Source organism: Canis aureus, chromosome 17 (assembly GCF_053574225.1).
Source record: "Canis aureus isolate CA01 chromosome 17, VMU_Caureus_v.1.0, whole genome shotgun sequence".
Taxonomy (NCBI): Eukaryota; Metazoa; Chordata; class Mammalia; order Carnivora; family Canidae; genus Canis; species Canis aureus.
Window position 1 is genome coordinate 55,906,494 of NC_135627.1, and position 16,095 is coordinate 55,922,588.

The 16,095-nt window shown below is 37.4% G+C and overlaps 1 protein-coding gene and 1 non-coding gene across 5 annotated transcripts in view; one reads left to right on the forward strand and one right to left on the reverse strand.

Moving 5' to 3' along the window:
• The window catches only part of COG3 (component of oligomeric golgi complex 3), a 67,226-nt gene that overhangs the window by 48,293 nt on the left and 2,838 nt on the right, over positions 1-16,095 (forward strand). For 3 of the 4 annotated variants that reach the window (XM_077855634.1, XM_077855635.1, XM_077855636.1), the window contains 5 exons: positions 255-343; positions 453-587; positions 5,676-5,751; positions 10,735-10,862; positions 12,228-12,326. In XM_077855634.1, the coding sequence (XP_077711760.1) occupies positions 255-343; positions 453-587; positions 5,676-5,751; positions 10,735-10,862; positions 12,228-12,326 (527 nt within the window). Of the gene's footprint in view, positions 1-254; positions 344-452; positions 588-5,675; positions 5,752-10,734; positions 10,863-12,227; positions 12,327-16,095 lie in introns of those variants that run through there. The other variant, XR_013356004.1, reaches the window with a different exon arrangement.
• LOC144288184 (U6 spliceosomal RNA) lies at positions 2,111-2,217 on the reverse strand. The gene has a single exon (XR_013356157.1). It is a non-coding gene; the product is annotated as a U6 spliceosomal RNA (small nuclear RNA).

Genomic DNA, 16,095 nt, shown 5'->3' on the forward strand with positions numbered 1-16,095 from the left:
TTTTTTTCTGTAAATGAATAATTGAGATTAATAGTCATTGTGAAAGTGACTTGTAGGAAAAAACTATGTGTAGATACTAGAGCCATGGTTGGCATTAATCTCATCCTCTTCCATTCATGGAGGTGAATTGGAATTGAGACGACTCTTGCTTTGTGGTAACAGATAAACTAGTGTATGTTAACACACTGAAACAGTAACTTGGCCTTTCTGCTAAAATTGTACATATTCACTGGATGAGTTATTTTGTTTCACAGATGCAGCATTTAAAATCCTGAACCCTATGACTGTTCCGAGATTTTTTAGGCTGAATAGCAACAATGCCTTGATAGAGTTCTTGTTGGAGGTGAGAAGGAGTCTGTTTTATTGGTGGTGGGAGATAAATGGCATTCTTTACATGTCTGGTAATTTCTAGACACGTAAAAACAGGAGGAAATTGTCATCTTCTTTTTAAGGGTACTCCTGAGATAAGAGAACATTATCTTGACTCTAAAAAAGATGTAGACCGTCATCTGAAATCGGCCTGTGAGCAGTTTATTCAGCAACAGACCAAGCTGTTTGTAGAGCAGCTGGAGGAGTTCATGACAAAGGTATAGACCTTGGTGCATATTGGGTAAAGTAATTTTGACTTCTTCCTTAGATTTCCTTTTGAATTACCCTCTTGTGAAAACTCTGGCAGGATACAGTAAATAGCCAATTCCATCTAGGAAATCACTGTGTTTCCTATAATGGAAGCTTTTTGGTTTGGACTTTTAGATAAGCTTGCACAGTTTTCAGGTTTTTTTTTTTTTTTTTTTTTTTTTTTCAGTTTTCAGTTTTTAAGAGAAAAAGTGCATATATTGTCTACTAGCTAAAATCCATCCAACTGGCTAATGCCAGTAATGAAAAAAAATCAGGTCATGGCTATTTTGACTTTACTGTTTCAACCTTATTTTTTATTTTTATTTTTTTTTTAATACTTAAGTACTGTTACTGAGGACTTCATAAAAATGTCTAAAAAGTCTTGAAATTAAAAAAAAAAAGTCTTGACATTAACTTTCATTTATTAAGCCTCTACTGTCCAGACTTGTATTAGAGTACATTATAAAAAGAATAAAAATATGACAGCCCTTTCTCTCAAATTTACTTACCTAATTCTTAACTGGAAAGACAAGTTGTATCTCTGAAATGCCCGGGAGACCGTGAAGCAAATTGTTAGTAATTTTTTGCTGGGGTCATCAAGACTAATATGCCTGAAGCCTATGATATTTGTTCAAAAGACAGAAGACATTTGTTTTTAAAAATAGTAATAAATGCTGAAAAACCAAATATAGAAATATTAAAGCAGTCAAACTGTTTTATCATTGGCATATATCACTTGTTTACTGGGTTTTAGTCCATTCATATCAAGTATTTGGAGTATGTATTCTTTCCCTTGCCACGTAATTTAAAAGGAGAGTGGTAGATTTCTTCCTGGGTTTTGATTTTTTTAAAAAATGGCACAAGTATGTTGATACTCTGTGATTTACAGATACATCCATTACAGTTTTTACTGAAATTGTCCTTAAGGGAAACCAGTCTGTAGATTGTATTATGTATTTTGGGGAGAGCATCCACATTAATCCTGCTGGGAAATACTGTAGATGAGTATTCTGCAATAGCAGAGCAACAGAATGAATCTTCTGACATAAGCAAGTAGATTATAATGAAATCTAGGATTAAAGGGTTTTTCTGGAAAATGTCTGTGGAAGTCAGGAGAATGAAAATTCACTGATGCAGCTGTCTAAATAGTATAAGTTTGGTAAATCTGGTATAACTCTGTAATTGTACATTTTGGAAGGTTCTGAACATTATGAACAGTTTTAAAAAATCAGAGGTATACTAGAAAACATACATTCCAAGTCTGAATTCATAATGGTTCTCCGTGGACATGTTACACATCGATAGCAGAGACTTCTGTATAGCTGTTCTCGCATCTCTTCTTGTACATTCCTCACTGAGGGGTTGGAGAGGGAAAGGCCCTGCCTCTTGACATCATTGAGAAGTCAGTCTCATCCTCGGTGCTTAGTCTGCGTTGCCCAGGGTCAGAGCATTCACTGATGTCTCATTTTCTTTTTTCTTTTCTTTTCTTTTTTTAAATATGGAACGCTTCATGAATTTGCATGTCATCCTTGTGCAGGGGCCATGCTAATCTTCTCTGTATCGTTCCAATTTTAGTATATGTGCTGCCGAAGCAAGCACTCATTTTCTTTTTTCAATCTTGGTCCCTCACTGGTCCTCAGAGTCCAGTCAATATATTTTGCAGATAGTACAGCTGAGAGGACTGAGCATCCCTTTACGTTATCTTATTCCACATTCAAGTCCCTTCCCCCATCCTTTTGGAGTAGAATGAGTCAGAGACAAAGATACACACGCATGCACAGAGCATGCAGCATAAGCACTAGAGTTCACACAGATATATGTGATCGTTTAAGACATTGCTTCTTAGAATTTGTGGACCAGACATTTTTCACTTTTTATCTGGTGGCTGTCACTAGTATTCTGAATAGCAGACATAGAATAAATGATTTTAAAACTTTAAAATGATTTTCTTTAAAGGTAAATCTGCAAGTGCAGAATCTTGTGCCTCTTTTATTATAGTTGGCATCTTAGAAGGCAGCCCATGATTGTACCTTGATAAATGATTGCAAGAGAAGCAGCATTCATTGGTACAGAAAGGGAACAGTATTTCATCTTCAATTTGGGTGTATGCTTGTAGGTCTCAGTATTTTACCATTTGGATGTAAGCCTCATCAACAAATGTTCTCAGCTGAGAACAGTTCGGGCTGATTTTTTAAATAGATGTGGGTTTGCATAATAAAACAAACTATGAGTGAGGGGAACATTCTTAGGCTGTCTGAAGACTTGTTTTTGAGCAGAAAGCTAGGGGTGTGATTCTGGTCCCCTTTTACCTGCTGTAAATTGGCCTTTTTGGTTGTGTAGCTCGTTCCTTGACTCTCCTATTGAGATGCTTTGTTTTCATTAATTCTCATTACATCCCTGGCACCTAGAGTAAGTAAAACCTCTTCATTTCACAGATTGAGAAACAAAAGTTTTACAGAGTGATTCAGTATACTTAAGACAGTCATTTCTACAAACTCTTAATCTGACTGGTGTGAACATCCTTCCTGATTTTTTTCGGTACAGTTCATGAGGTTTCTTGAGAAAAATAAAATAAATTCTAGAAGAACATACATTGTCTATTGTCCTATTTCCTGCTCCTTGAAAGATAACCTTTTCTCTAAGTATTTGAGTAACCCTAAGGAGTATATAATACTGTTTTAAGTGTTAGGGGTAGAAGTTCATATGAAAATAATTTGGGTCAAATATCTTGTGTTAAACTCAAAAACTATTGATACTTTTTATTGTTTTAGAATTTCATTATACTGAACATTGCTTGAAGCAAACCCTTAAGTAGGGGTCAGACTAATCATGGGTAGGGTAGAAAGAGCAGTGAGGAAGGCTCAGCCCTGGCCCCCCTTTGGCCACCTGCTGAGTGAAAAGGTGGCAAAGTAGATTCTCCAAGCCTTGATTTTCTAATCTCTGTAGCAGAGAGAGAGAGCTACTGTATCCCTCTTCCCAGCTTAATATGAAGACCAAAAGAAGATCATATATGTGATGGTACTTTAAATGCTGCAGAAATGTTGTAGGAAAATATGACAAATTTGAAGTGCAGGTTTGGCTTTAGCAAAAAATCTGAATGAAAACATTTTAAAGGAAGTACCTTTCAAGTTGATAACTAAGCTAAAGTGTTTCCCCATGTTAGGACCAGTTAGCTTATGCTGAAGACTCAGGCTTGTATTTAACAATATTCATTTTTTTCCAAGTAATTTACTAAAGTATTGGAGGTTTATTTATTCTGGGAGAGGGGGGCAGATGGAGAAGGAAAGAATCTTCAAGCAGGCTTCATGCACCAGCGTGGAACCCAACACATGACTCGATTTCACAACTCTGATGTGACCTGAGCTGAAAATCAAGAGTCGAATGCTTAACTAGCTGACCCACCCAGGTGCCCTGCCCTGCAAGTTTATTCTTAATATTTCCTCTGAAGTATTAGTTTCCTCTAGCAACACTATAAATTTAAATTTTTTCTTGATTGTAAGACATGTAATAGAATTTGACCTATAAATTTAATTTTTGTTCTCACAGACTTATAACCTAATGGGAAATCATGGATAGAAAATATGTAACATTATGACGTGTACTACAGTGTTACCATGAGACAGTGGGGCTTTGTTCATTTCATAGGGTTTTTGAGAAAGATAGGGCTAATTGGGGAAAACTTTTGAAGTAAATTCTCCTTGCAGTTTAACTTAAAGGTAAGTATATTACCTAGGTGGTAAATAGAGATGGATATAGAAGTTTTTCTTGGTTTTTAATATAAAAATAATATAAAATAAAATAATCATAATAATATAAAAATAAGCCTAAACCTATAGCATATATGTCATTATGAAATTGGCCAGATTGTGGAACAATCAGTGGAATAATAGGCAACCATTACTAATAAAATGTAACTGTTGGACACTGAACAATGTCCAGAAATTAGAGTTAAGTGGGGAAAAAAGATGTCAAAGCACAGTGTTCCTATTTTTGGAAATGTAGACATATGTTTATATATTTATGTTGGAAAAGATTTCAGATAACATATACTATACACGAACATGTTTTTCTTTTAGCGTTGTCTAATCTATAATCATACATATGATTTGTTTTTAAAAGTTGCATCTCACTATAAAAAGTAAAGATACAGAGAAGGATAGACAGTAGGAAAGGGGTGATTTTATATACATGGCAGCAAAAGTCTATAAGGAGTGGAAGTTTGGATCTGACTTAACATTGTATTTTGTCTGTGCCAACTTCTGCCTAAATATTTTTCTGGCCACCTTTAATCAAAAGTGTTGGTTCTCAAATTTTTCTAATGAGATTATCTAGTGAGGCCAAGGTCACAGCCTGGACCTTTGGCACCTAACAGTCCATTTAAAAAAATGTTTTATGCAGTTTCTGTCCTTCACCTTCCCCAACTATACCTTAGCCCCACCACAATTTGCTATCTTAAGAGCAAGCTTGTCCAAGCAGCCGGATGTACTTTTTGGGTTTCCTTCTCTGTAGTGATGGCTGAGGATAGAAAGGGAGATGAATAAAAGATAGGCATCCAAGCCTGCCTTAGACTAATTGGTCAAGTATGTCTTTTGATGCTATTTGAAAATCTTGTTTTCATAACATTCTCTCTGTCTGTGATATAATGAAAAGAATCTCTAGATATGAAAAGGAGATTTTATCCTGCTGGTGTGACATTTTTCTAACAGCATACAATAATAATTTAATGTTGAAATAATAGTCCACTTAAAAAGAGCCCTGTTCCGTGTTCTTATTTCCCTAGGTCCTCAGTTTGTCTTCTTTCTCTAAAATGTTTCAGACTGAATCAGGACATTGGTGGTGGGTTTTTTTTCTTTTTTTTGCAAGACAGCATATGCCCTGAAATCATGAAAGAACTTTTGCTAAAATATGTTATTAGCTGGAAGGATTGTGAGTTATGCATTTTTTTTAGGATTGCATATTTGACTGTCATCATGTTTTAATAGGTTCAGATGGTGTTGTGTATCCTTGGAAAGCTGTGAAATAAGAAGAAACGTTTTTCTTTTTGTCTCATCTACCAGGTTTCGGCATTAAAGACGATGGCCAGTCAGGGTGGACCCAAGTATACCCTTTCACAGCAGCCTTGGGCACAGCCAGGTAGTCAACATTTTACTATTTGGGATTTCTTTTTTTAGAATGTTGATTAAGTTTTATTTATATAGTCTTTGACAGCTTGGAGTTGGTTTCCTACTTCTACTGTGGTTTGTGTTGAAGCAAGATGCAGTTTGGAGCTGACAGGTCTTAATGGGCCAGCACTACTTGCATTTCAAAAAGCAGTCCGAGGAAAGATGAATTAAAAGAAAAATACACAGGGTTAAAAATAAAACATGGCTTAGATGGAAACACTTTGATTCTGCACACCTGCTTTTCATTGTGTTAGAGCTTTGATGAAATTGTAGTCTGAAATTATGGAGGGAATGCTATTGTTCTCAAGTGTTAAATGAAAGAATGTTGGGTCATTATTTTGTTTTACCTTTTGTGCAAGTTACATCTTCTGTTAACATTTTTAGAATGTTCGGAAAAACATTATAAAAATTGTGGTGTCAGTTGGGAGTTTGGAAGCAGTATCATTGTCTGATTGGCAGATATGCTTGAGATGTTCCCAATCTTACTCTTTCCTAAATGTAAATTTTTTTGTGCCAGAGGGTCTTGCCTTGCCTTTTCTTTTCTTTCTTTTCTTTTCTTTTCTTTTCTTTTCTTTTCTTTTCTTTTCTTTTCTTTTCTTTTCTTTTCTTTTCTTTCTTCTTTCTTTCTTTCTTTCTTTCTTTCTTTCTTTCTTTCTTTCTTTCTTTCTTTCTTCTTTCTGCCTTTAGCATTAGACCTTGGACATTTAGGGTCATAACTCTGTGGGTCACTCTTGGTTCATTTTTGGCATTTTAAATTACCATTAAACCAGAATTAATAATTTTGGAAGATTTGGAAGTATTTCTGGCTCTTCCCTTGCCCATATCATGATAGAGACCCTTTGAAACCAAAAAGGGCAAAATTATGGTAGAAGAATTGTGTTTTAATTATGGATAGGCTGTATCCAAGTTGGTATTGGTAGGGCAGCTTTTTGCTGACAGAGAGATCTAAATACAGGTTTAGCATCCATAAAAAATTGTCCAGAGGCACCTAATCTAGTGTTAGGTTTTTATATGATTGGTTTTCCATGTTGAAAGAATCTAATGTTTTGTTAGGTATTTATTTCTTTTGAGAAAAAGAATTGAGGTCATTCTAAAATTTTTGGCTGTTATTAATGGCTCAGGTTAATTTGAAGTTGAACTAGAACTGAGAACCTGAAAGAGTAGCTGTGCATCTCCTCTCATAGGAGGATTTGTAAATGTCCAGAATTACTGGTTGTATTTGAATGGAAGATAGGATTTTATTTCAAAAATTTGTAATATGAACTTTGATGATGTCAGATAGGTTTACATTGATTTGCTTTATTGCAAATAAACTTTGTGACAGCTTTAGGCCTTTTGTTTACCTGTGATGGAGACAGTAAATGTTTTACTGTCTTCATTATTTTAAATTTTTGTGTCACATGTGAGATTGAAATCTTCATCATCTTACCAAGGACAGAGATCATACCTGATGCAGTAGTACATTCTCTCAGAAGACAAAATAATATTCTTTTATTGATAACACTGGAAATTCTTTTTTTTTTAAACATTTTATTTATTTATTTGAGATGGAGAGGGCAGGAGCAGGGGGAGGGACAGAGAGAAAAGCAGACTCCCCGTTGAGCAGGGTTCCTGATGCTGGCTCAATCCCAGGACCCTGATATTATGATCTGAGCTGAAGGCAGATACTTTAACTGACTGAACCACCCAAGCAGCCCTGGAAATTCTTTTTGAAATTTATTTCCTTAATTAATTAATTAATTTTTAGAGAGCATGCAAGCATGGGTGTGGGGAAGGGCAGAGGGGAGAGGGAGAGAGAGACTCTTGAGCAGGCTCTGTGCAGAGCCCCACACAGGGCTTGATCTCATGACCCTGAGATCATGACCTGAGCCAAAAATCGGATGCCTAACCAACTGAGCCACCCAGATGCCCCAACAGTGTAAATTATAATCATAGTTAGCTGTGGTAGTAGTAGCCAGTTCTTTTTTTTTTTTTTTCTCCTTAATTTAATTTATTTATTTGAGAGAGAGAGAGCCCACTCCTGGGGGGAAGAGCAGAGGGAGAAGGAGAAGCAGGCTCCCTGTAGGGGCTCGAGCCCCGGAACTCCAGGATCCTGACCTGAGGCCAAAGGCAGCAGGTGCTTAACTGACATAGCCACCCAGGTGCCCCTAGTAGCCACCTGTTCTGACCTTTCACAGTCAGGAGCAGACTTGTCATTCCATAACTCAGCACAATACCAGGAAAGCATTCTGACCACCTCTGGATTAATTAGGACTTTGACTCAAGATTTCAGTCACTTGTAGGGCTATTTAGAAATAGGAGGTGATTTTACTTTTGAATGTTTATATAAATGAAACTCTTGGGTGCAATCAATCTTTCTTAAAATAGGTAGAAACCAACAAACAGGCATAGCTGTACTTAATACAGCTAAGCCCAGGGGCTTGACGCATAATTAATATACTTTTCTTTCTTCTGTGGAAAGATCCTCTTTCCACACTCAAAACAGAGACTGTCATTTTTTCAGATGGCATCCTACTGGAGTCCCCAGTGTTAGGTGTATTATACTCTATGGCATTATTAGCACAGTCACTAGTAAAGCAGGAGTAGATGGAGGGCAGCTGACAACGGGACAGATTGCAGTGGGGCTTGCTGTTTTGTCATTAACCCATTTCCTGTCTTTCTGAGGGCCGAGGTCTTGGCAAATAGAGCAGTGGCACTTCAGTTTACTTAGTTCTTGCATCTTCTGGTCCATGTAGCCTCATGGAGCTGTGGAGTTGCTTTTTCTTCATCTGTAGTACAAGAAGCCCATGCTGAAATGTCAGGGATGTTTGGGTCTTTAGTGTGTAGGAGCATCGAGAACAATCTAGGGGACTTGTCTAGGGCCCTAGAAACCCAAGGTGATTGGTTCATGCCATCTTGATCAGGTTCCTGGGGATCATTTCATGATTATAAACTCAAAGGAGATTGAGTCGTAAATTAGGGTGCCAAATTGTTAATGTACTCTGAGAAATATACCTTTATGAAGAGCCTTTAGAGGGCTCCTCTGTTCACTAGGCTTCACACCCAGCATTTGGTTATCAAGAGCTCTGAAAATTGATTTGGGGATTTTTCAAGTATGTTAGTGAGGATAGAACCAGAGCCCATGGAATTAAGTGCCCTAAGGGAACTTCCATTTATTTTATGAAAAATAATTCCTGGATTGTTTGTTCTTTCTTCTTGAGAGCCTTGATACTTTCTTACCCTACTCTACCATAGCCCTTCTAAATTAAAAAAAATGTTTTTAGGGCAGCCCAGGTGGCTCAGCAGTTTAGCATTACCTTCGGCCCAGGGCATAATCCTGGAGACCCAGGATTGAGTCCCACGTTGGGCTCCCTGCATGGAGCCTGCTTCTCCCTCTGCCTGTGTCTCTGCCTCTCTCTCTCTCTCTCTCTCTCTGTCTCTTGTGGATAAATAAATAAAATCTTAAAACAAAATGTTTTTAATACGGCATAAAGTTTGAGCTTTGAAGAAGTATAAGATGAAAAGTAATTCTATTTTCCAGCTCCAAACCAGTCCTCTCAAAGGTAGCCACTATTAATAGTCTCTTTTCCACAGTCATTCCACATATGTACTAGCCTATATGGACTTTAAAAATATTGTACAAATAAAATTATACCATATGCCTTGCTTTTTTTTTTTTAAATTCTGCCTTTTTTCTTTTTTACTTATTCTGTGTCTTGGAGCTCTTTCTGTACTGGCATATCCAGCTTTATGCATTCTATTTAATGATGCATGGAATGCATCACTCTAGCATAATTTCTTTAATAATTCTGTTAATAGATAAAGTATTTTTTAGTTCTTTTTCCCATCCATTCTTTAATGTCCCTGTACACATGGATCTTAGTATTTTCTGAGTATATCCATAGATACATTTCTAGTAGTGGTAGTATTAAGTGACAGAATATATGTGCATTTTCAGTTTTGTTAGACATTGCTGAATATCCCTCCAGAGAGGCTAAACCAGTTTACACTCCCGGGAGCAGTGGATGAGAAGGTTGTTTCTGCACACCCTTACCAAATGTGGATCTTCACAGTCTTAGTTATTTTTCCCAATCCTAAAATACCTCAGTTATTTTAATATACATTTCTTTAATTATGAGTGATCTTTAAAATTATTAACCAGTCTTTTTCTTCATAGCTTTCTAGGTGGTTTCCTCTTTTAAATGACCTCATAAAGGTCACTACTCTTTTCCATTGTACTTCTTTTCAGACACTATACTTGGGCTACATAATTATTTCAGTTAACAGTTTTCTGGAATTCTGTATCTTTTCTAATAATACAGTATAAGAATGTAACAGATGGGGGCACCTGGGTGGCTCAGTCAGTTGAGTGATTCTTGGTTTCAGCTCAGGTCCTGAGATGGAGCCCTGCTTCAAACCCCGTGCTCAAGCGTGGAGTCTGCTTGTCCCTCTCTCTCCCCCCCTCTGCTGCTCCTCTCACTCATGCTCTCTCAAATAACTGAATGAAATCTTTAAAAAAAAAAAAAAAAGACTGTAACAGATGTATTTTTAGATATCATTAAATATGTGTGGATGTTTTCAGAATGATCTTACAAGACAAGAGAGCATCTCTTGCTGTGAGTGAAAAAGCTCATTCATAATAAAATGATTCTTACTAGTATCTGCAAATCATTTTTTATTTTGTCTTCACTGTTCTCTAAATTCCAAAGTCACCATAATATAGCCCCTGTGAGTGTCCTGAAGGGTGTTGGAGTTTTTTGCTGCCCTAGCCTTTGGGAGTAGAATTTTGTATACAGTAGATAATGAAAGTTTATAGGGCTTGTGGTTAAACTTGATCAATAGGAAAAGTGAAAGAAAATTTGGGGAGAAATAGAGTCCTTTCTTCTGCCATTTTTTCTCTTCCTTTATTCCCCTTTGAATGAAAACGGAAGTGTTTCTTTTTGTTTGTAACACTAATGAGGTTAATTCTTTTCAGCAAAGGTCAGTGACCTTGTAACAAGTGTCTACAAGACAATAAAAGCAAAGCTGCCTCTGACTTTGAGAAGTATGTCGTTGTACCTATCCAATAAAGACACAGAGTTCATCTTGTTTAAACCCGTTAGGGTGAGTATTTTGATATTTTATTTGAATGTTAGCCAGTCTCTTTAAGTTTTCTTGCCTTGTCTACCATTTTCCTCTTCCTGAAGGCATTTAAAAGTGTTGGCATGCTATTCTAGTAAAGTGGATTGGTGATCACTGTAATTCTTGAAAAGCTTACAAAGCCAGCAACTGCCTGATTGTATCTCCCCCACCCCAATCCCTATCCTTTGTCATAAATTATTGTCTTACCTTTGGCAACAAGGTAATTTTGGCCTTAAAGTACAAAATAGTAAATAAGTACGTACGTCTCTAGACCCTATCATTGAATGTGGCCCAGTACTTGAGAAAGCAGCATTTCAGGAATTATGCTTCATTTTCCTGGTGAGTAGTGGAAATAAATGACTTGCAGTGGTCACCGAGGGATTAAATGTCAGAGCAAATTTAGTGCTTATAACTTCCAGCTCTGTGTTGAGCTCACATCTTTACTGAAGGCATTGGTTGATTTTTAAAGTATGTTTTATGTGTCTGGGAACTTTATTATCTTTTGTGTAAGGAATTGCTGCTGAAGGCTCTTATTATTCTCTGGGGGAACAAGGCTTACTAGAGTTTAGTTTTTCCAGGAAATATTATCTGGTAAGTCTTAGTCGGGTTGTGCTAGCATGTGAATTATTAAGTGCAAATTACGTCTTTGGTAATCCAATGAAAGATACATTTCTTCCACTTGTTTGGCAAATATTAAGATTTAACATTCTTAGAGAGGCAAACCAAGAACAGACTCTCAACTATGAGAATAAACTAATAGTTACCAGAGGGGTGATGAGTAGGGGAAATGGGTGAAATAGGTGATGGGATTAAGGAGTATACTGGTTGTGATGAGCATGGGGTAATGTATGGAAGTGCTAAATTGCTATATTTTATACCTGAAACTAATATAACACTGTTAACTAACTGGAATTTAAATGAAAATTAAAAAAGAAAAGATTTAACATTCTTTTTTTTTTAATAAATTAATTTTTTATTGGTGTTCAATTTACCAACATACAGAATAACACCCAGTGCTCATCCCATCAAGTGTCCCCCTCAGTGCCCGTCACCCATTCACCCCCACCCCCCGCCCTCCTCCCCTTCCACCACCCCTAGTTCATTTCCCAGAGTTAGGAGTCTTTATGTTCTGTCTCCCTTTCTGATATTTCCCACACATTTCTTCTCCCTTCCCTTATATTCCCTTTCACTATTATTTATATTCCCCAAATGAATGAGAATATACACTGTTTGTCCTTCTAACATTTAACATTCTTAATGCTTCATATTTAAGAAAATCTGTATTTCATATGTGCTCATATATTTCTGGTGACTCATTTAATGACATTGCCTCTTCTTCTTTCTAAGAATAATATTCAGCAAGTCTTCCAGAAGTTCCATGTTTTGTTAAAGGAAGAGTTTAGCCCTGAAGATGTCCAGATCATTGCTTGTCCTTCTATGGAACAGGTAAATCCCATCATCTAAAGATCCTATTACTTTTATTATTCCCTCTTGGTTATTTTACTTGAGTAGGTAATGTCTTTGAGAAATCATGTATTTATTTTAATTTAAAAAATTGTACTTGGGCAGCCTGGGTGGCTCAGCGGTTTAGTGCTGCCTTCGGCCCAGGGCATGATCCTGGAGACCCAGGATCAAGTCCCATGTCAGGCTACCTGCATGGAGTGTGCTTCTCCCTCTGCACCCCCCCCTTCTCTCTCTCATGAATAAGTAAATAAAATCTTTAAAAAAAAAATTGTACATTATTTTATTCTGATGAGCAAGAATTCAGACTTTGAATTGCTCTCTTTTAGTGATGACACTATAATTTTTAATTGCTTTTTAATCTTTTCTGCTATTGAAAATTGCTGTGTTTAACATGCATGAACTGTTTGTGAAAGATTCAAATAATGGTATTTAGGTTGCTGAATTATTTGCAGTATGCATGATAAGAGGCCCACATTTCACATGAAAAAAAGTTAACTTTAGCGATTCAATGTTAGAAGAATTTGTTTTTTCTCTTCTTAAATTTAAAGAACTGAATACAGAGCTCAACCTGTGTTTACTGTCATTCATGTATTCAGTTCAGCCAGCAAGTTTTTATTGAGCCCGTGTTATCTATTAGGAGTAGGCTGGTGCTATGGAGGGTATTTTATTTCCAGTTTTAAGTTTGGTATAGCTTAGGAGTTTTATATATGTAAGGACTAGAGGGTGTAGGAGAGAGTGGTAAGTTGTGGGGGCCTAGTCAGAGTTGGTGGAGAGCTTGGGGAAGGAAGGGACTGGAGGCAGTGAGTGTGGGTGAGTCTTTTGGGAGTTTTACCACATTGGGAGAGAAAAGGTATAGCTGGAGGGGAGATAGGGTCTTTTTTTTTTTTTTTTTAATTGAGATAGAACTCATGCAATAAAACTCATCCTTTTAGAGTGGACAGTCTGTGGGTTTTTAGTATATTCACTAAGTTGTGTAATATCACCGCTAAGTCCAGAATATTTTCATATTTCCCCCCAGAAGAAACCTCATACCCATTAGCAGATTCCCCATTCCTCCATCTTCTATAATTTATTTTTTTGTCTCTATGGATTTGCTTCTTCTGGACATTTCATTAAACAAAATCATACAATACATGGCCTTTTATGACTGGCTTCTTTCTCTTATCAGAATGTTTTAAGGCTCTTCCATGTTGTAGCATGTATTAGAACTTTATTCTTTTTTATGGCTTTATGTAGTCCTTTGTATGGATAGATGGGTCAGGATGTGTCTGTGGTTCCAGGATTATAGTTAAAATTCTTTTTTTTTTTTTTTTAAGATTTTATTTATTCATGAGAGACACAGAGAGGCAGATATAGGCAGAGGGAGATGCAGGCTCCATGCAGGTGGGAAGCCGTATGTGGGATTTGATTCCAGAACTCTGGGATTATGCCCTGAGCCAAAGGCAGACGCTCCACCGCTGAGCTACCCAGGCGTCCCTAAAATTCTTTTTTAGTAAGTAATTTGGAGTAATCATATTCTGTGTGATTATACCACTAACTTGATACCTAGTTAGGTTTGTTTTCAGTACTTAGAGATTTTTTTGCCACCATTTTGATTTAATTTTGTTTTCTTATATAAAATATTAACATGGTTCCCAAGTCAGAATTCTAGAAAAAGGTAGAATTGGAGGCATCTTGCTTCCCTTTCAGCCCCCTCCAGCCTTTTCCTTCTTTTGCTCTATAAATAACTCTTGCTTTTATTTGTTACTGGATTATCTTTTTCCATTTTTTTTCTTCCTTTAAAGATAAGGGAAAATGCATGTTCTATATTCATGAGGAGTTTTTAGAGAGGGAAAAATTGATGCTGGAACAATGTCCTTGAATAGCAAAGGGGGGGATGGAATCTCAGGAACAGTTGGGGAGTGGAGCCTTTGTTTAGGTGCACGGGGGTGGGGGTATTCAGTTGCAAAGGAAAGAAAGTCAGTGTGTGGGCACACGTGGGGAGATGGTGGACATGATAGGGCCTCATGGAAGTTCTCATCTGATTGCTTCGTGCCTGTGAGTGAAACAGGAAGCAGAGTCACCACTAAAAGGGAGGAGGTGCTAAAGATTTGGGGAGAAAGGTTCAGTTGAGTTCAGTGGTTATGAATCCAAGAGATACCAGTCAGCATGGTTGTTTGTTTTTCTTCCAGTTATAGTCAGTTGCAGGCGTGTAGATGAGAGTAGTCAGGTGGGGCTTGCCAAGAACATGCAGGGTTTCTGGGCTCCTGCCGACTACTGCCAGCAACATACGTGTTTTAGTATATGTGTATATATTTGTAAATTAAAAGTTTGACAGTAATCAATCACATTATGTACAACCCAAATTGCTTTGCTCTTCTTTTCCCTATTCATTTGATAGGGAAACCACTACATTGGGTTACAGGAACCATTGGGTTATAGGGAACCACTACATTGTTCTCATGAATGTACCAGTGGATTGCAGCCTATGATTCGAGAAACACTGATAGACCATCATTCTGTGCCTTGATCCCCTTTCAGAACCATCTTTTCCAGATAATAATGATAGCTGATTTTTTTTTTTAGAGAGCAAGCAGGGGGAGGGGCAGAGTGAGAGAGAGAGAATCTTTTTTTCCCCCCAAGATTTTTACTTGAGAGAACGAGAGAGAAAAAGCAGCGGGGGAGGGGCAGAAGGAGAGGGAGAAGGAGAATCTCAAGCAGACTCCCTGTTGAGTGCGAAGCCTGACAAGTGTTCAGTCTCATGACCCTGAGATTATGACTTGAGCCAAAATCAAAGAGTCAGACATTTAACAAACTAAGCACCCCAGTACATGGTATTATTGACTGCTGCCTGCTGCCAAGCACTGTTCTAAGGATCTGACATGTATTATCTTATTTAATCTTCCCTTGAAAATATTTGCCCCTTTTAATTGATGAAGTAGCCATGGCCCTGAAAGTTTAAGTAAGTTGGTTGAGTTCCTCACAGGGTAGGAACCAGAGCCTTGTCTTCTGATCTTGTACATCATTGCTAAAGGGAACCCTTTCTCTCCCATTTTAAATTTCCCTGGAGGGGCACCTGGCTGGCTCGGTTGGCGGAGCCTGTAACTTTTGGTCTTGGGGTTGTGAGTTTAAGCCTTACGTTGGACATAGAGCTTGCCTAAAAAAAAAAAAAAAAAATTTCCCTAGAAATTGAATGTTTATGACCCATTTTCTTAAGATCCAATATATGCCAGTACAGATTTTTTTGGTAACTTAATTTTGTTATAATTTTAGACTTACAGGAAAAATGCAAGAATGGTAATAAGGAACTTTACCCAGTTGTTTACACCTTACTCATTCACTCTTATCATTATTATCTTTTCCTTCTCCTCTCCCACCACCATTTTTAAAGCAATTTGAGAGGAAGTTGGGAGACACTGTGCTCCTTTACCTGGATATAGTTCCGTGTACTTCCCAAGAACAAGGAATTCTTTGACCCTACCTCCCGCCCCATGGTGATCATAATAGGAAATCTAACATTGATGCTATGGTCTAGGTCATGTTCAGATTTCCTTGAGTGTCGTGATAATGTCCTTTAAAAAAAAAAAAAAAAGATTTCTTCATTCATGAGAGACACAGGCAGAGGGAGAAGCAGGCTCCCCACAGGAGCCCAATGTGGGACTCGATCCCAGATCCCGGGATCATGACCTGAGCCAAAGGCAACCGCCTAACCGCTGAGCCACCCAGGCGTCCTGATAATGTCCTTTACAGATACTTCTCTCCAGGTCCAGCA